This window comes from Ischnura elegans, chromosome 12 (assembly GCF_921293095.1).
Source record: "Ischnura elegans chromosome 12, ioIscEleg1.1, whole genome shotgun sequence".
Taxonomy (NCBI): Eukaryota; Metazoa; Arthropoda; class Insecta; order Odonata; family Coenagrionidae; genus Ischnura; species Ischnura elegans.
Window position 1 is genome coordinate 17,634,081 of NC_060257.1, and position 21,098 is coordinate 17,655,178.

A 21,098-nucleotide genomic window follows, 5' to 3' on the forward strand; every position below is an offset into this window, starting at 1 on the left:
AATTCTTTCCCAGCAAATTATTTGTGTGAAGTCCTGTAGGGGTTTCCACTGGTTTAAATAGTTATATATCACCAACATTGCAACAAACTGCAACAGACCACTCATCCATAGTCATCAGAGAGAAAAAGATTTATCTACAACAGACTAGAATATGAACCACTGAGGAATATGCCACACATTACTTAAATCACTTCTTTAAACCATAACTCATCTAGATCATTTATTCTCTTCTTATGCTTCTTTCTACTTTTAAGGGATTTCAAAGTATGTTTTGAGGATAAATAACTTCCATTACAAGACATAACTATAAATGATTTTAATTATTTACATAATAGTCAACAAAAGACACCTGAAGTAAATAAAACAGTGTATTTCACACATTATGCTCATATATAACAATTAAAAGGTGAATCCAAGATAAGTGAAAAGCTCAAACATATTTTTTTATAATTTAATAAAATCCCAATTACCTTAATTTAACATGATACTTATATTACTGAGGTCATACATGTCTTGGATACATTTCTATACAAGTGGATGAAATGTTAAACAGGAAACCATAAATGAAGGATAACGCATGCCAATGCTTGCATAAAGCCTTGAAGCATGAAGCTTTCACAATGGGCACGAAGAACTAGTCCAATAGGGCTGTTCTAATCAATAAAAATTGGTGAATATTGTACAAATACAATAATCTATGAATGTTAAACAGTGTAAAAATATATGCAATATGAAGCTATGAAAATCCATTACTCCTAAATTTTATTGATAGGGTACATTACCAGTAAATTTGTCATTGGCTCACAGGTATTAGGTGCACATGAGGTAATTAGTCCAACCAAAAACTGAAATTTATCTCATAATTTCAGTAGAGGATAGGAAAATTAGTAAAGACTAACAAAAAATCCTGGTACATACAAGCATTGTAAGGTTGACTATTTTTTGGGTTCCCTGCATAAGTGCACGTGTGTTGATCACATTTTCTCACAGTATCCTCCAAGTATCTAAAGATCAAAGTGCCCAGATCACCAATTACGCCTTCGAAAATGTTTGATCTCACTCCTAGAGTCGTGAATAGCTCAAATTTTGGCAAACCCTCATAAATGCTCTCAATTGACGTCTGGACCTCAATTTTTGTCCCCAACGATTCGAAAAGTACCCAACTGAGCAATAAATCAAAAAAGGGGAATATTAATGTGGTGAAATTGAACAGATTTGGCGGTAAAAAATATTGGTGAACAACTCATTTACGAGCTGGTTACATTTTTTTAAACAAGGAAAGCCTACATCAAAACACTTTCAAGTGCATAAATTGAAAAAAGTGGACAGACAAATTCAACTGATTTCAAATAAATTGTGCAAAACATGTATCATAACCAGGATCAGGAAATTAAATTTTCCCACTTATCACTTGCACACTAGCACTTTCCAAAACACTACTCATCCACTGGCATGGAGGATGTGATGTGTTAGCATATCCTAATATTAACTACAATTTGAAGTGTTTCCCTGATCTATTAGAGAAGGTTTTCAAAACCAATAAAAGCCCTACTCGGACATAATCGATTGATATACACTTAGAAATTAAAATTGTGAACAGCCCTGTTGGCACGAGGACCAAGGCACATGAAAAGCAATGGCATTTGACTTTAATTCTTGTGCCTCCCACAATATTAATGATTTTAAAAATGTATTGTTACATTTAATGCTGAAATAAAATTCACAAATATAAATTCAACGCATATCTGCACCAGTGTCATCATTATTAAACATAGCCGTGCCCACCTCAACACTGGTTTAAAGGTGCACTGCCCCTATTCCATTACATCCACAAAAAAGATAACTTAACCCTTCCATAATACAACTTTTCATTTTTAATTCTCTAGCATACCAGTTGTGTCAAGCTTTATAAATATGTACACCTTTGAAAATATCCCCCAACATATCAACAACAAACTGTGACATAAGCCAGGTGAACACTCCTGGAACACCAGACATTTTCACAACAAACAAAAAAATTATTAAACATCCGTTCCATAGAGAATAATTAAGGTAAGTGAGATTTTTTTTAATTGTGACTCAAGAACCGAAGACTCAAACCTTAAAAGATACTTACATAAACACTGATAAAATAAAAATTATAAAAAGTAAATAGGATTTGAAATTACACAATATACATGCCATTCAATAAATGGCTTCAATTTTAAATGAGAAGCATTTCACTAAGCAATAAATATTCACCTCTATTTTACCATAGTGTACCTGAGAAATGCATGACCTAGTGAAGAAATCACCCAGCCACATTTAAAACATAAAGCTATTTCAAAACATTAACATCACATGATGCTGTACATGATTATTCTGTTTCAAGGAATAGTCTATGTAAATATATACATACAACCAAGTAAAACCAAAAGATTAAACATTAAACATGGTGCATGAAATCGTTAAATATCTGTATTCTCCTAATTAATAATCTCCAAAATAATCTCTCAACCAATAAAAATACCACCTTCATATGAATAAAATTAGTCTGCAGTTGCTTCTACCATTAGTAAGTCCAGGCAACTTACAGTGAAATACCCAAGCATGCTTGTGGTGTGATGCATATGGGAGTTAATGCTGACAGAGATAAAATGAATCACTCTTTAGCTTTGAGCCTCTCAGGACAAGTCAAAAACTGATACACTGCAGGCCAGCAATTTTATATAAGTAGAGCATGTCAACTTTGGGTAACTTCCAAATTTAAATAAAAATGAACATACGTTTTACTTCTGATTTCGATATAACTATGCACAAAATTCTGCAGATATGTACTTGAAAAACGCTAAAAATTGAGTAATCTCGTGTATTTACAAATTTACCTTTGGCAATACAAATACATGGGCTAACTTTGATTAGAAAACATTCAAAATCAAATCATTAGACAAAATAATGAAGGCTATCTTGGCAGATACTTCTTCAATATTTGATGGCAGTGAAAGTGAAAAATGCAAGAATAAAGGAAAATAATAACTTCATTTGATACAACTAACAGTAGGCTGCCACGAAAAGACAGTATAATACTATGGTCACTGTAAATTCAAGAAAGCAAGAAGAGGAAGGAACACATGATAGACCTAGCATTAACTCATGTCATGAAGCTCATTCCCTGGCCAAAAAAATTCAGTTTATTCAGCAGGCAAGTAAATGTTGGCAATCCGCATGGCCTAACTAGGGGAAATTATAAAGAATAACATCAATCAATACACTCAGGGTTAGTTAGAGCATACTATAATGGCTTTGGAGGACACCTTATTAAGTCAATGCATATTTGATTTAAAATGGGCATTTGAAATTTAAATGCCCATATTCATCAAAGTCTCTTCATCCAAAAATATGTGGAAAAGTAATTCATAGATAACCCAACAAACTGTTAACTGATCAAATGACAATGGAAGCTCTACATTTTTAATTCCTTCACTTTCACACTAAAGACTATATCACAAATGATGCTACCAAGCTGATGAACTGGATGATGAATTTATTTTCACGTTAACTTGCTTGTACTGTATGAGTGAATCAGATGACATAACAAGGATTATTTAACTTATGCAGCAGTATCTTGCTACGGCCAATAATTTCACATGAATTGCCACCTGATATAATTCACCATAATTGATTGTCAATCCATATACCATTAGCTTTCCAGGCCAGCACATAAACCACTAAACTACTCAGAATCCTTTTTCTGGTATTTACCCGGAATACTTCCACCTTATCTACCACAGTTGATTGAATGAGTACAAAATCACAGATGCACTGTATATTTTTAACCACAGCATCATAAAACAGGATTCTGGGCATAAAAAATGGTAGCTACACTCTCCCGAAAATCAATGGGCCGTTACCGGTGGGTAACACAGTTAAGGAATGCTGCTCGCTAGTCTATGGTTATTTCCTTGAATAGAGCTAGTTCTAGTCCAGATGAATTTTCTTTTGGCAATACATAAATGTGAATGCTTGACAAAAAAAATACGATAGCAAGAAGTCACCTGGAAGCCACAATAACCATATTTCAAAAGCTTTCAATCAAACGCTAGCTAGCATCTTTTCACTGCTTCTTCTAGCCAATTCAATTTTATAAGATCAAGTTATGAAATTTTTTAGAATAAAAACTGAGGTTATCATATTCTCCTCATTATAATCAGCAGGTGAACAAAGGAGGCCTGAAAGTAGTCACAAAATCTAGTAATCTCAGAATATGATTACGATACCTTGCAGGCTGAGACTGCGGTTATTCGCACTCCGATTAGCAGGCACCTACCCACCCAAGCAACCTTTCTCCAACCATTCCACTAGCTCTGCAACATGCTGGTGCAATAAGGTGGCATGAATCACACTGTTCATTGCTGCTCGGCACCAAAGCCCACAGTACATTAATTAGTGAGACAACCACAACACCCCTGTCACTTTGGAAAAATATCTACCGGTAAAACAGATGGTAATTTTTATCTTCATTAATTTCTTATTACCAGAGACTAGTTCTGATAGACTGTGCAATATTATGCCTATCGACAGAATATCAATCAAGTACATATTTCAATTTTTTAATTTTTAGGTATGACAGGTTTTGATATGCTATCATTGTCATGCCTATATACAGTACACCAAAACTAGTTGCCAGGAATAAAGAGTTTTTAAATAAGTGGAAATTTGCCTTTTTCTATCGAAGCAAACTATGGGACAGTTCCAACACATAAACTGAGCTAGCTGGACTTACTTCGGAAATATTTGTCTAATACTGTTAGGCGCACCCAGGCATTCCTCTCTCTTACACACACCACAGTGAAGATCAATTAGATTTCACCGCTGCTTAGAGGCCAATAGGAAACAACCCATTTGTATGATAAAATTACCAAGGCAATAAATTATTTAAGCCATCCTCATGGTAAAGGCTAAATCATCTCACATTTAAAGCTAACCAGGCAGTATAAATCCAGCCCAGCAGAGATGGCCAGATGGCATACTTCTAACAAAGCTAAGACATTCATTGCCATATGCAAGTAATCACAGATAGAATATTTTTAATCACAGCATCAGTAACAAGCTTTTGCTTCGCAAAAGACTGCTTCAAAGAAGAGTTAAGAATTCTTCTCAAAGGCAATATGTATTCGCAACTTAAATCAAACCTTAGCATCCCAAGTCCTTCCCATCATGCAGAATCTGAGGCTTTGTCATCTATTTTATACGACAGCTTTCCACTATCCTCCTGCACTGCTAAGGCAGTTGGAACTGAACTACACTCCTCTTTTGAGCCTGGCACAGACAGTGTGTCAGTAAGCTGCTGCGTATTGCAGACAAGCTTCAATGGAACAGGGCTGAGAGTGGAAATCTTCACTGCATGTAGCACACTAGGATTGGTCACTACCAAGGCGACAGTTTTGTCAGAGCTATTAGGATCTGGAAGTGGTATCCTGCTAGGCTGATGAAAGGAAAATGGAAAAACACCCATTAATGGAAAAAAAACATTTCTTCAGCCCTAATAATTAAAACTTTTGATCAATCAAACATGCATCTAGGCTGCAAAGATACTCCCTGCATTAAGTACCACCTGAAATATTTCTAACAACCTAATGAGATTCAGCATTTAAAAACGTCTTTGGGGTTTTCGTTTTCTAATCAAGTAAAGATGATTTGCCATATTTGGTCAAAATCGGTGACCGTAAGGATATACACAGTCAAATTTGGAAGTAATGACCCATTAAGATTATGTATTATCCTAGCTAAAACCCTAGAAAATTATAAAAGTAAATTTTTAAGTTGTGAAAAGATAACTGGCAAAACAAAGTAATGGAATCATCAACCGGAATGGAGATTGCCATTTTGGCAAGAGGACAGAGGTACATAATATGTTGTGGAATTAGAAGTCACGTATTGTGTCCTGCAACTTCCACATTATTAAAAATTTTTTATGTACGGTTACAGTTAATGCTTAAAAAATAAATGAACAGGAATGCCATTCTTATTTAGCAGGATCATGGTAACTTAACATATTAGAACCCATCTCCTCACTGGCCTATCACAAACAATCTTAAAATATACATAACTCTCAAAAAAAGTAGGATTATACATAAAATGCTATTCTGTGAACATAATGCTTGGTCTGGGGAAAGTGATATGTCAGCTAAATAAAAGTAAATAACACTTATCCTAACTAAAAATTAAATAAATACATATGAATTTAAAACAACTGTTATATTAATTTATTAACAACTCTTATAAAACTTTTAATTCAAAGATAGACAATTAAGAAATATTGTATTTCACTCTTGTTCTAAGGAAGATGGTTATGCCACCAAAAAATTAAATTTCTGTGAGACTCTGTTATATTATGTCTTTTATACTGTCTGACCCAACCAGGGTTATATTTGTGGCAAATAACTCATTGAGGAATATCAAGAAGTATTAATTTAAAACAATGCAATCAGCAAAAAAATGGTGCCTCTCTTAACCAACAATAATAATAAAATTAATACACAATTTTTGTCTCACTCCACATAATAAAGATTAAAGCCAAAGCCTGTATCACCGTTTTACTACAAAAGTTAATTTACAAGGGACAATTTCAATAATGAAGCAGAAAACCTGTCACAATTTCTAGCATGAACGTTTTCAAGGTAAACAGACTATAATTTAGTAATTTCCTCTCTTAATCTTCAGACAAGTCCACCATTAATAATGCTAATAAGTGTGAAGAATTCAGGTCCAAACTTTACCTGCAACTCACGAAGAGTTCCTATGCTGGCACTTTCTGGAGTGGATGGGAGTAACACTGTTCCCATGGCAGTTTGAGCAATCGAAGGAAGAGGCAGCTGCCTTTCAATTGTCTGTCTCTGCTGCGATCCCACTGTCTGCGGAGATGACACGACCAATACTGAGCCAGCAATGGCTCCTCCACTCAATGCATTCCTTTTGAGGTCTGGAAATAAATATTTAACAGATGAAATTCAATTCCTAATTAATCAATGATGGCCATGAAGGCAAATTTTAAAAGAGCTGTAAATTTTTATGGCAAAATTCTTGAAGAATTTTAAGTTGCATTTATGTTTCCACTACAAAAAGTCAATAAATTAAAAAAATGAGACCCAACACTTGCCAACACAAGTTAAGAATCCATCCACTAATGCTTTCGAAACCAATATATACAATTAGGTTCATTTCTATACTATGATCCCTTCCATTTTCTTTTCTTTTCCATATTATTTATGCAGATTTTTACTAGTTTGTACATGCATTACTCCCTCAGAAACAGGAAGACAAAGCAAACATTAGGATTGCATAAAGTGGCCAAGATTATTTCCATATTTCAATTCAAGGACAATTTTCACTGCAATACGATTAATTAAAATCACACGTTTGCATTGTACAGCATCATCAATGGAATATGTAATGACCAACATACCAATGATAACAAATATCTTATATCAGAGTTGCCTCTTGATTGAATTTTAGTGAAAGACAGGTATATTAGAGAATACAGAAGAATTTATCACATACGTTTACCAAGAATTTATTAGCAAAAACTGTATCGTACCAACCCCTCTGAAGCCAATGCTATTCCCCCTTTAATATGTGAGCTACAGTATCCCCTAATGTACTCCCCAAATAAAAAATTAGTTCCAGGTATGAACAAAGTACAGTGCAACCTCGATATAACGACACCCCACGGTGCACTAATAAACACTCGCTATAGCGAATTGTCGCTTTACCGGAGGTGGAGCAAATAATAGTCAATATACCAGTTGCGAACAGATATACAGGAACAGGAGTGGTGCGGCGACAGATAAACATCTATTCGATAAACGTAAGTATAAATCCAGACGAAAGGCGATGTTTTTTTGCATCACTAAATTTCCTTACTCAAACAACGACTAACTATTCAAACAATTTATAAGCGCCACACTGAATAAAAATCATGGAAAGCATTGTTTCGTCAATCATTACGCCAATGCACATTCGACGAAGTCATTTTTCTATGCACTTAATTAGTTCATTTACGTGATCATTCTATTATTTTGGTATATTCCACTGAAAATTCAAAAATTAACCGACAAAACAGTATCGCGGTTATTTAATGCCTCAAAGGTTTCCATTGGTGTATGTTCATTGTTTCTGCACGTTAAGCGGCAGTGAAGTGAAATAACGCATTACATTTGTTTCTACAGGCGAAAACGGTGGAAGGTTGTATAACGTTCCCGCCTTGGAAGACTTTTTCTATCAGATAATGTAATATCTTCATCTTCTACGGTAAAAAGTTTGCTAAGCTTGAAAAATGACGTGATTAAAATTGCCGTTGTTGAAAAAAAGTTTCTTTTTGAGTGTTACGCACGCGACTTATTTGAAATGATACACCGAGTTTACCACGGCACTGCAAACGAGAGTTAGTTGTTCTGTGAGTTCTTCCAGCGGCCACCAGGGGATTCTCGGCTACCCACGTGACAAAAGAGAGCGCCAGTACGACTCCGACCAGTGACGCGAATAGTTCACCCTTGTAAATCCGCAACGGAGAATAAATACGTCCATCCGGACAATTCACGCTGAGTATCATTGCTTCGTACATCGTACATCATCGCTAAGGCGCACTACCTACCTTTAAGGCCGTTTTACACGGTACACGGAATTGCGCAGGTTAGAGCTGCATTAATTTCTAAAATGGCGTGGAATTGCGCGAATGCATGAATGAAATTAGAACAGGGGCTATTTTGCCGTCTCGCATCCACGCATTCTCGCATGTGTTCATGGAAATTCACCGCTTTACACAACGCAATTTTGGTTGCGCCTTCACACGTACGTCAGACTGCGCAATTCCGTCTACCGTGTAAAACGGCCTTTAGAGGCATCATTGCAAGAAATACCTCATACTGCAAGGGTTTTGTCGGGGAGTTGTATGTAAAAAAAAGTTCCGTTTCGTCTATGTTATATGACGCGGGGAATACTTCTAAAGATACTTATGATCAGAGTCCTTTCTTCCACGACTTCAGGTTTACACCGCAGGCATCACCAGCAATTGTGAGGGGAGATAACGCTTTGGTGCTTCGCATTAGTATAATCAACCTTCCGCACTCTTAAAATTCTCGATTCGCAATCTATCCCTAAAATACTCCGCTTCAGGCTTGGGCGTAGCCCCTTTCTCAGAAGTTCCCGCAGATTTGAATGGGCAAAACCACCCGAACAAAGCTCCTTATAACTCTTCATCGTCTGCATTCCTTGGGCGCTTTTGTTTTTTTAATTTTGCAGAGCGAATAGGAAGATAAATTAATTTCGACACTCTCATATTACTCCTTTATTTTTATTTTCTCGCTTAGACGTGTTTGGTGTTTTTTGGCCATGGTGACTGCCATCAAATGCTTTCTATTCACGCAACTCACGGACATGCGGGTATGCTGCCGACTGCTTTCTGCCACCCGAGGAACAAAAGAAGATTAAGCATTCGCGAATGCTAATGCCACAATATTTTCACCAAAATTAACTACTTATTTATTGAACGACAGTTTACCAAATAAATTTGAGACTGAGCACTCCATTAACTTCATTTCTAACAGATCGCTAGCATTTACAGAGGTTAAGGAGTCTTGATGAAAGTCTTCCGGCGGTGAAACCCTCGCTATGATGAGAGCCAACACCCAAAGGGTCTCGTAAAAACGAATTTTTTAACACGCTTATTATAGGGTCAATTGACGGTGCATCGGCTATCTCTCGTTATAGCGGGAGTGTCGCTATAGCCCGTACTCGCTTTAACGAGGTTCCACTGTACATGGGTATTTTCTTTTGTTCAATAATAGGAAATTGTCAATTGTAAAGAAGGTTTCACCTGCTGGTTTCCTAGGAATGGATAATTTTGGAGTGTTACGGCAAATGATATTTCCAGCTTTCTTCTGAATGGGCTTTAATGTTCCTGCCAGCGTTGATGGCTCCGCTGGTTTTTGCCCAGGCTCAAGCAGTTGTTTTTGTTGCTGCTGATTCTGCATCATGAGTGTGACTGGACAATCCTTATGGGCAAGCAGCATACTTCGCAGCTGAGCCACTTCAGCTCGCAGAGAGGCAACTTCAGCCTGCAGCGACACATTGCTTGTCTCGAGGCTCACCGATTTACGCTGCAATGATTTTATCCAGTTTTTCCGCCTTTCTCGGCATCGGGATGCTGCAGCCCTGCATTTAGTTAGATGCAGTCAGAAAATGGATGTTTATAAAGAATACTACTAAAATCTTAAGCAAACTATAGCAAACTCCCGATTCTCCGGGCTAATGGTGGGAAGAGGAGCACAAATAATGGGAAAGCAAGAACAATCCAAACTATCACTTTAATTTCTCATAAATTTCATAATTTAAGTAAATCAAACAATCTATTATTATTTACGCAAATTGTTTGTTATTTTAGATTGCTTTCAGGAATCATTATAAGCTTTCTTTTCTCAACCACGATCTTATATGCAGCGATAACGTAATTGAACTCGTATTCCTACTTCTAAATATAATAGTTTCCGAAAACCACACATCCTTGGCTGCGAGATCACGGATTCAGAAAAGTGGTTAGCACGAATGCTTGAAAACCACTGTGCAATGTCGGAAACTAATCAGTAAGTCGGTAAAAAAAATAAAACAATCTACTATTATTTACGCACATTGTATGTTATTTTAGATTGCTTTTGGGAATCATTAAGAGCTTTCTTTTCTCAACCATGATCTTTTAAGCAGCGATAACACGATTATACTTGTATTCCTACTCCTAGATACAATAGTTTCCGAAAACCACACATCCTTGGCAGCAAGATCACGGATTCAGAAAAGTGGTTAGCACGAATGCTTGAAAACCACTGTGCAATGTCAGAAACCAGACTGTCGGGCACCAGATAATTGGGAGTCTGCTGTATATAGTTCCCAGCCAAAAGGTAAAATAATATGTAAATTTTCTGGTTTAACAGGCTTACACCATTCAGCAAACATGAAGATAATTAATGCAATATGATTATACTCAAGATTATAAGTAACAATGAATTATGAATTTAAAAGACTTGGTCATCAACATTAACAGTCAGCAATCATTTCCATAACAGTAAATGTATAAATTGTGGATGGTATTAATGTAATGGGGTCACATGAAGTGAAATATCTGGGAGTTACAATAGCTTAAAATCAATTGTCGGGAACAAATATCAGAAATATTTGTGGAAGATGCCTGAAGAATCTAAGATTCGTCAAGGATGATGCAGGAAAATCTAATGTCTTTCATATGCCACCTCTTTATCGAACCATTAACTTTTTGAATACATTATCTTTTTTCTAAGAAAATTTACTTCAAATATGAATATTTATTTCTTCTGTTTCCTCTCAGCATTAAATCGCAATATGGAGTAACATGTAAATAATTACCTATTTCGTTCCAAAAACCGGAGTCTCTTTTCTGTCCCATCCAGAGCTACAGGAGATTTTGCTCGTTTCTTCCCTTGGTTGCTCGTTGGAAGTTCTGATTTCTCTCGACTATTACAGGAGGGAGCCTTTGTCGCCTTCACTTTCAGCTGCTCTGCGTTCGGCAAGGCCATGGCTATGGGAGCAATCTTCTGCATGGGATTCAACGGCACCCTTTGCTCAGACCACACTGTGGTATGATCAACTTTTTTAGTTGCTGCTTTGGAGTTGGAAGAGCTCTGAAGAAGAACCTCCTTCAATTTCTAATTCCAAAAGAAAAGCATAAGAAAAGAATTATCCCTAAAAAATAAATGGCTATCAAATAAATAAAAAATGACAGGTTCAACAGTCCCAGCCTCAATAACAAAGGGATGTATGAGTGTATAACAAGTAGATCCATGCTTTGCCATGGGCTTGATTTGATGGATTCAGCATATTATTTGAGGTTCCCAATTTTGCTCATGCTTTTCGAAATTTCAAATTTTGCTGACTTTTTATCCACGTGCACAATATGCCATTACTTATGTAATCCTAAGCCTTATTTGTAAAAAAAACACATTTTTATTACAGTATTCAAGTAAGCTTTTTCAAACAACAATTACTCCAGCAATATCAATTGATTCATTTGAAGTACATCTCAGCTTGCAAGCTGGTGAGCAGAACAAAATTATGTATACTCAGAGCAGGCAAGATCCAGGTTTTCTGTTTCTGACTTGTATGAGAATATGAAGACATTTGAATTTCAGCCAGAATGAATTTAGCCTAATATGTATATCCCAATCAATGGGGGTTATTTAAAGAAGAGGCCTAATTTACTACAAAGCACAATCCAAATTAGATGATTTGAGCTGTTACTAGAGTTTAAAAATCAAGCATGTGTACTGAGAACATAGTAGCAAGTTATCTGAGACCATTTCTTCATTAAAAACTGGTTGAGTTTCCGAAATGTGGCACAAGCCTTATTCACCAAGTCCTTTTCATTGAGAAAATGTTCCAGCATTTGCGCTACGACTGGGTCATTTTTTTACCCTTCACCAAGTCCTTCCCTTGTGAATGAGTTGTTTGGGGTAGGACTGCAATGAATAGGTCCTGAAAGACATGGGGTTGAGTGTGCAGCATTGTAAAACCCTGGCCCTTAAAAGAGCTTCGTAGAGTGGTTTCCCCAGTCCAGGCCTACGTGGATCATATTTTTTTTTTGTCCCACACTGTAAAGTGTTCACATTCCCATCTGTACTTCACAAAGGGATAACTCACCAATTTTGCCAAGGATAATCCCTGAGGTTTGCCATTCTGAGGTTCACTGGATGGTTTTGGAGTTGGAACCGGCAAATGATTTACAGGAGTTGGAGGAATATCACTGCTGCTGCTCACAGTTGATGGCCACTGTGCAGAAACTGGTATTGGTCCAACAGCAGTATCAGGGGGAGGCGGAGAATCCACAGAGAGTCCAGATAACTGGACCAAACGTCCATCTGGCATGCGTAAAAGAACATTCACAACAGCTTCCTTTTTCAAGTCATTTGATGAACTATCTTTTGACTCCACAGATCTGTGAAAAATACAAATGAAGAGCATATAATAAATCTAGAGCTAAGAAGAGAGGGAGAAAAGAGAAGTTTTCTAAAAACTCCAAGGAGAATAGAGGACATCTTAGTTTACCACATAATGAGCCATGATGACCAGAATAAAACAATCGTAGAAGGATAGGTGGAAGGGAAGAAAGGCAAGGGGTGGACCCAATTGAGTAACATATAACAGGTTATTGAGGATGTAAAAGAGAAGAGATACATCACTATGAAACGGCTAGTGCATAGGAAAGTTGCATCAAACCAACCTTACGATTACATGTTTACTTAAAATGATGACGAAATTTCTTGCCACTCAACATATCGATGACTAAGTTCTAACAACACATATCTCAAAAATAGCAACTTTTCAGGAGAGCAAAAAAAGATTTATTTTTTTAATTGTACATAATTTTAACTGAAATTAAAAACTAAAAATGTATTTAACTGAAAAAGAAGCATACATTTGCAAACAGAGTTCTTTTTTGCTTAAATTTTATTTTTTATTAACAGTATTAGCAGTATTGTCTCAGATCAGCCAAATTTTGAGATACATGTTGTTAGAACTTAGCCATCGATATGCTCCATTCCTTTTCTCCATAGGCGTAACGAGGGGGGGATTTTGGGGGATAAAACCCCCCCAGAGCTCAGAGAAATTTTTACGTTTAATCTATTTTACTTAATTGGATTGATATTACTAATAGAAAAGTGTAAGGATTAATAGATTATCCCTCAGAAAGCCGTAAAACTTAACATTTTGAACCATTTATCTATAATTTCCACAATTTATTAATCTCGCACCTACCACTTATCCTGGTGGGTATTCCATACCCCCACACACCCTGGTAGTAGTTGCACCTAAACCCCCCAGCCTTAATTCCTAGCTGTGCCCCTGCTTTTCCCCATCATCAAAGTCCTCCTTTAGTCCCATCTATCGAGTTCGCTCAATGTACTTTCCTCCTCTCACAAGATAACATAAATAAGGCTTCCACTTGTCTTACCATTTCCTTGAGGATAATGTACATTCGCATCGTCCTCAAGCAAACCTGAGACATATGTATATTACCTAATAAAATTACAGGCTTTTGGTAAGTATTCTTTCTTCACATTTTATCAATAGAATACCACCTAGTGGGCCTTAATAAATGAATTGCTTAAGACATGGGCGTACCCAGCCAGGGGCAGGAGGGGGCAGCTGTTCCCCTCTCTAGGAGCAAAAATCGCAAATGTCTTTAATGAAAAATTTTTTCAAGCAAATAATTTTAAACAATAATAAAGAGCTGTTACAGTTTCCTCAAAATGTTGGTTTCATTCACCTTTTCCATGCAATACACTTACCTATAACTTGAACAACCATGGCTGCCCCCCCCCCCCCCCCCTAGTTTTGATCCTGGGTATACCCTTGGCCTAAGGTAGTTTGAAAATATTTCTGTAGTAGAGCTGAGGGCTTCTCAAACAACCGACCACTTCAAAAAGTAATATTATGTACTTTGCGCAGCAATATATGCAAAAAATTTCACAGCATATATTTTTAGCATGGGGATGTTTGCAGTTAACTTTTGTCTACTTTTTGGAATGGCTACCAGGTTATGTAAGATGTCAGAATTCATATTTTTTCCAGAATCAAATTAATGAATAAGGCCCATATTTCAACCATTTTTCCAAATAATATTGCATTGACCATCCACTAAGCCAGCTATGTTCATTTGCATTCCCATCACTGTCTCCCATCAACATTCCAGCAAGACATCCCAGCTCCCATCCATTTAAAATTCATTTAGTCTTTTCGTGAGTTATGCGCAGACTAAGCAATGGTACCACAGGGTGGACTAGTTTTCGGTGTCAGCAGTGCCCACCTCTACTCCTGACGTGTTTAAGACAATGACACAAAACAACAATAAGCAATTTGAATTTTTTTGAAATGCATAATTATTCTTCATGCGATACAGTTTCAATCTAATGTAGAAGTATATACTTTATTAACTACGAACCATGAATTTCTTTCCAGTAAAATACCTATGCACTTCAATGCCAAAGTTAATGGCTAATCAAAATTTTTACAACACCTACATATATGCTACTATACCATCCAAATTTTGACACCACTTGATGCGAAGAAAACTTACATTTCTTTGGTTTGCAGATTTCCCAGCAATTTGCCATCAACTTCTGGAGGTTTCTTCAGATGATCTAGAACAATCACATCATCCGTATCATCTAGATCAACCGAAAGAACTTTGTCCGAGGTTGATTTATCATCTTGTGATGTGCTTGGCAAACGCTCCCCATTCTCTTTAGTTCCATCCTTTGACTGTCCGTTGCCAGGAGCACTGCTTCTACAAGGGACGTTCTCAATCAAGGGGAAGACATGAGGGGTGTGCAACATATCATCAGGTTGCATTCCAGCAAGGGGCTCCAACTGATCAAAAAATAAAATTAATATCATATTAGTGGTCAATTCTATTCTCTAAGTAAACCTGACCTGTGTTTGTTTTATCACAATGGCAAGCAATTCCTTCTTTCAACAAGTAATTCACTTTGTAAGGGTCAATGAGCCAAACTCATATGACGTCACAAGCTCAAAGAAAGTGGGCAGAAACTTTGGTATTTTTATTAAAAAATTGGGAGAGAATGGCTGAATTAGGAAGACATTTATTTTTATCCCCACTTATCTTTTTCATCCATCGACAAAATTCTAAGAATAAATTTTAGGAAAGAAAGAGCAGAAAAATTTTTAAAAAACAAACTCAAAGAATAAAGTAAATTACCTCATTGATAGTCATCTCCATTTAGTTACAAAACATAACACTGATTTGGCAAACCTTTCGTGGTTGCGACTGCATTCACAAAGTGGTGGCAATCACAAGAAAATCATTATCATTAATTCCATCATCTCACACATACCTCACGGATTGCCATAGCGGCACCCGATGAAACGGCTTCAGCAGCCTTGCGAAACTGCTCCTCAAATGGATTAACATTCTGTAGATCTTGAAATAGCCCCACTTCCTCACAATTCCTGATAAACCTTGTGGGTGTAGGAGTTTGATCAGCTGAAAAGTGGAAAGGCAATCATACCACTAAAAACTTCAAGCTTTACCCGGTGAAACCCTTCCATGGTGAAAAAAAGCATTACACTGCATAGGGTTCATTATTCCTTAAAGATTGTTCTTCAGTTCCCTGTTCCACTGATACTTGAGCTTAGAATCAGAATCAGATCCACAGCCAAAAGTATCGGCGCCTAAATAATCCCTGCATACACCAGACTGATAACTTTTGTTGACCATAATTTACATGGCATACTTTAAGTAATTGTGTTATTAGGGAACCAATCACTCGTGAGATAAATTATTCATAATTTTATACAGGTCTCCTAATGCCAACGCAAAAATCATTGTATGAAAATGAAATGCTTGAACAAAGAACCGATGCCAGAAACAGAGTGGACAAAAGAGTTACATCACAATCTCCGGCAGGCAAAGCAATCGAGGTCATGAGCTGTCCAGAGCATTCAGCGACAGGAAAAACTGGTGGCTAAGTGAATGCTTGGTTCACAGTTTCTTTATTTGACCCTTTCGCGCCGAATGTCGAATGGATCTGACGGGCATTTCCATACCCAGAAGACCTGAAGTCGGGTATAGTTCGCATAGATTTTTCAACACAAACAACCAGACGCCAGCTCTAGCCGACGCAAGGGAAGGGATGTGACCACTGAGGTAACCTTTGGCAGATGTATTCAGGCCCGGTCTGAGACCCAGCTTAGCGAGACCTTAGGCCACTCCTTGTCAATCAATCCCAACCCTCCCACTATTTTATAATCCTCCTCGCTGCAGGGATCCATAGCAAAATTGTTATATTGTCAATGGTTTTGCAATGATATATTTTGTTGCATACTGCAATTTTTTAATACTCTGAAATGAATTCTTAATTTAAATAGGTGCAAATGCTTTTATTCAGGGCTCTTTTTAGCAGTTTGAATACATTTATAAATTAAATTGACAACATATTACTAGAGTTTAGTTCATTTCAATTGTACTTATGGAACTGTTTAAGACCCATTAATTTCCATTCATCTCCTAATTCTGACTCAATTCTGAATCAACATTCCTTATTATCTTTTCCTATTTAAATCAGCCTAAGCATTCAGGATAGAAAATTCTCAAGGATTGGAAAAATGGGATAATATATTGGATATAATGGGATAATAAGTTGGTGCATACATTGCCATACTACCAGATCCAAATACGACCAAACTTGACTCGACTCAATACTCACGAGTATTTTTCAACTTGACTCGATACTCGACTCAAGATCAAAAAGCACCACTCGCACATCCCTACACAATTTTTTCCCATCCTGTATATAGAAGTGATAGCTAAAATAAGTGCCTGATGATGATACCTAGTAACAAAACCAGTTGCATCAATAAATAATTGTGGAGCCTGCAATGCCTTTCTTTTCTGCACTATGAAGGAATTACTATTACTACTAAGTGGGGCACTCAGGGCCGTCACAACAAACCCAGAGTGCCCCAGACGCCTGCCCCCTCCCCTACCCTCCCTCCCCACACCCCCAACCCATCCACTCACCAACACAAACTCTGTATGCTACTTCCTCAACCCCACCCCGAGATCCCTCAGTCCTTCCGATTTCGGAATGGTCTCAGAGCAAGACCAGGTCGCCATCAGTCGCTGATCCATCCCACCATTGATCCCTACGCCGCTGTCCTATGACGAAGGCGTAACAGCTATTCCAAATAAATTTGTGTCTGAAAATGTACTTCGTCTAATACCGGACTCGATCGTGGAACTCTAAAGCCGTAACTGCATGCGATACCGCTAAACCACGGCGGATTCAATTCTTCCAGTGGAATTTCAAGGAATATGAATCGACCATTAGCGTCTGTTTCAATGGTAGTGATGGTGTTCCCTTCTCTCTCTCTCTCTCTCTCTCTCTCTCTCTCTCTTAGTTCCATCTCCCTCTTTCCTTCTAAGTCTTATTTCAGGATCCTTACCCCTTCCACGGAGTTTCCGCAAGAGTAAACTGTTGTTGTTTTCCACCAACGATGTCGTTCTGTCCCTTGTTCTCCTCTTCCCTCGCGGACAACTCAAGTTACAAAATCGCATGACACAAACACCTCCTCCTCCCATACGGACCACTGTTGGGGGCTGCACAGAGATGTACAAACGCTGCGCCAGAGATAATATTGCAGTAATACTGCATGAAGGAGTTCCATCATGTTTTGCCAGACACCATTGAATTTAGGTCGAAGTTGATGGTGTTTGTGGTTCTCACCATGTTTATATGTCACTGGTGGTCAGGACACATTGATAGGCTTCAAAATGTCTCTTCCATAGTGAGTGCTTCTACTCTTCTCATCATGGAAGAGACTTATTAGGGTCAGTCAACATGCAATATCCTGACCACCACTGGCATTTAACCCCTTCCACGTCGATTAATTCTCTGAATATCGTGCTCCTATTCTCTATTTATTTTTTCCGTGGTTCTTTTTCAAATGGTACGTAATAAAAAATTACATTTTGTAATTTGTAATCAACGTAGAACCGTGAAATAAAATGTGATTATTAAACATGGAGAACATAGCTATCGCTATTCGTCTAAAATCATTTTAATAATTCCAATGCATCATGTTTCATGAAATATGAATTATTTATGCATACTACGAATGTTTTAACACTGTTAAGCTTTCAAAATTATTATATTGTTACTCAAAATAGTTCTTAAATTATGTAAATCCGATGACGAGATACACTCGTCATTGCAAGGTTTGGCATCGCTAGTTCATGACGAGCAAGACTTGTCATTACAGCGCAAGGGTTAAACAAAGCATACACTGGACATCATTACCTTCCATGCTGGGCAAATTAGGCACCTACCTGTAACTACTTAAATGTAAAGCAATGTATATAAACATATGCATGTATCAGAAGCAAAATCTTAAGCAGTAAGTGGCAAAAAGATACAATCCATTTTGTAGCTTGGTACTAGCTAGGAGCAAGCTCTTGGAAGTAAATCTATAACACATGGTTGGTATGTTCAACCAAACATCTATTGGTACTTCCATGCAACAAAGAAAACTTGAGAGGTAATACCAGACAATACTTCTACAACATGCCACTCAATATTTTGTCTATTAGATAATGATAGACGAAATAATAAATTCTTTGGGGAACCAAATTGGTACCTATACAGAATAGTATCCTCATATCTGACAGATATACGTGAAAGACATCAACGAAGAATCCGCCATTCAATTAAATTAAGACAATCATCTCATAATATTTTACTGTATGCATGAAAAATATACTGACCGACAAATACATTTGTTTTTTGTCCACCTCCCAAATTAAGAGACATGTCATGCTTTTTCTTATGAACTGTCAAATGGTCTTCATTTGTGAAAGTCTGGAATAAAACAATAAACAATAAATAGATGTGCCATAGAATCAATTAATATGAATACATTTCCTAGCGTCAAATATGAAACATACCATGCCACATCCGTGCGCAGAGCATGCGAAAGGTTTATTATTTTCCCCCATCTCGTATTTTCTCAATCTCGCAGCAAAAAATTATTCTCCAACTCAATTCAAGAGTTCGTGAGCGAAATCGCGAAATGACAAATGAAATACGAAATGAGAATCGCGACCGGGATGGACGTCAACACTGGCAGGAAGGCAGGAGCAATCGTAAACACGGAAACAATAACGCCAATAAGTTATTACATCCTTGCACAGAAATGATGGGAAATGTGAAAATTGACGGGAATCAATAATATTGAAGAGAATTTTAAAAGGAAAGCAGCGATGAGACTTCTGCCACAACGGTGAACAACACCGTCGTTTTCTGTAACATTCTTCTTATGTGCTTGGATGTAGAAAGCTTTCACGTTTGTGACAAGAACCCCTCTGTAAGTTCACTCACATTAATTATCAGCTTTCTTATCTGTCCGACAAAACCACACGCTTGTTCCACGAAGCCAGGGGCAATGGAGGTCGTTGAAACGCCACATTTTTACGTTGGCTAGTTCTACAGCTATATTGCCCTTTTTGTTGTCCTATCCTGGATAAGTGTAGGAATTTAAAATTACCCCACGAAGCCTAGTTAAGCAGCTCTACACCTTATCCATTTTTCGTTAAAGCACGACATCATTTAATGGTATTTATGTTGAAACAATTACGCTGTCCAATTCATCATCAGAGAGGCAATATTCTGGTTGAATGAGTCTAATCGTTTTAATTATTGCTCTTGTATTCGGCCATGCTGACCTAATGCACTGCTCAATCGAGCAGTGTGTTTGATCAAGGTTGGCTCGTATGCGAGGGCAGCTTATTGCACAAACTTGCAGTTCTATTTCCTGTCATGACCTATTCCTTTATGTCATGGACGAGTTTCCCTGACCCATTTCAATTCTCTTGAATTTTTCCTTATTGCCCTGACCTATAATAAACTTGAATGTAGAGGAAGGTAAATCAGCGAATCTAGAAATATATGTACAAAAGTAGATTACAAATATAGACGAGAGGCTTGGTATAAAAGGAGTGCGATGAAATTAAAATTTTCTGAAATGACATATAATCGCACTGTTTTCCAAGGTTAATGCAATTCAGAGTAGCAAATAAGACAAGCTATACCAAAAACTAAGGCTAAGAATTGCAGGATGTGAATAGAGCAAGGAGAGGTTTGTAATGGGAGGAAGATCAGTGTGACAGTGACAGGCCAGAGAGATTAATCATAGAGACAGAAAGTGCAGTGGATAAGGATAATCTTCTACCAAGAATTTTAGTTGGAACTGAATGGTGTTGGAGAATACTTCACATACCACTAACCTTTAGGTGGTTCAAGTGTACAGGACTTGAGGGCAAGCTAAGTATCAGGCATGGAATATTGTGGTATGAGGTTTTAAAGAATTTGGGGAAGTTTGGGATGAAAGGGTGTTTTGAACTTATCGGTAGGATATTTGAGGAAGATATTTTGGCCAGATGGTTTTGTGAGGGAAGTTATAATTCCACTACCTAAAAAAATTTTTAGAATGTGATGATTATGTAAAGATTACCTAACTTT

At 37.3% G+C, this 21,098-nt stretch overlaps 1 protein-coding gene across 1 annotated transcript; it reads right to left on the reverse strand.

Moving 5' to 3' along the window:
* Positions 1–301: 301 nt before the first annotated feature.
* Positions 302–19,634, reverse strand: LOC124169245 (cyclic AMP-dependent transcription factor ATF-7). The gene is made up of 9 exons (XM_046547801.1): positions 19,526–19,634; positions 19,346–19,439; positions 15,918–16,066; positions 15,140–15,432; positions 12,703–12,997; positions 11,413–11,711; positions 9,854–10,191; positions 6,759–6,961; positions 302–5,464 (listed from the first exon to the last, which is right to left on the reverse strand). The coding sequence occupies exons 1-9, from the start codon at positions 19,574–19,576 to the stop codon at positions 5,195–5,197; spliced, it is 1,992 nt and encodes a 663-aa protein (XP_046403757.1). The 5' UTR covers positions 19,577–19,634; the 3' UTR covers positions 302–5,194.
* Between the last annotated feature and the right edge of the window lie 1,464 nt (positions 19,635–21,098).

Coding starts and splice junctions, on each gene's coding strand:
- LOC124169245 (XM_046547801.1), bottom strand. CDS start 19,576: ATGGGGGAAAATAATAAACCTTTCGCATGCTCTGCGCACGGATGTGGC. Junction 16,067..19,345: donor AAAAACAAATGTATTTGTCG/GTCAGTATATTT, acceptor TCCACTTTTCAG/CTGATCAAACTCCTACACCC. Junction 10,192..11,412: donor CGGTTTTTGGAACGAAATAG/GTAATTATTTAC, acceptor AACTAAATGCAG/GGCTGCAGCATCCCGATGCC.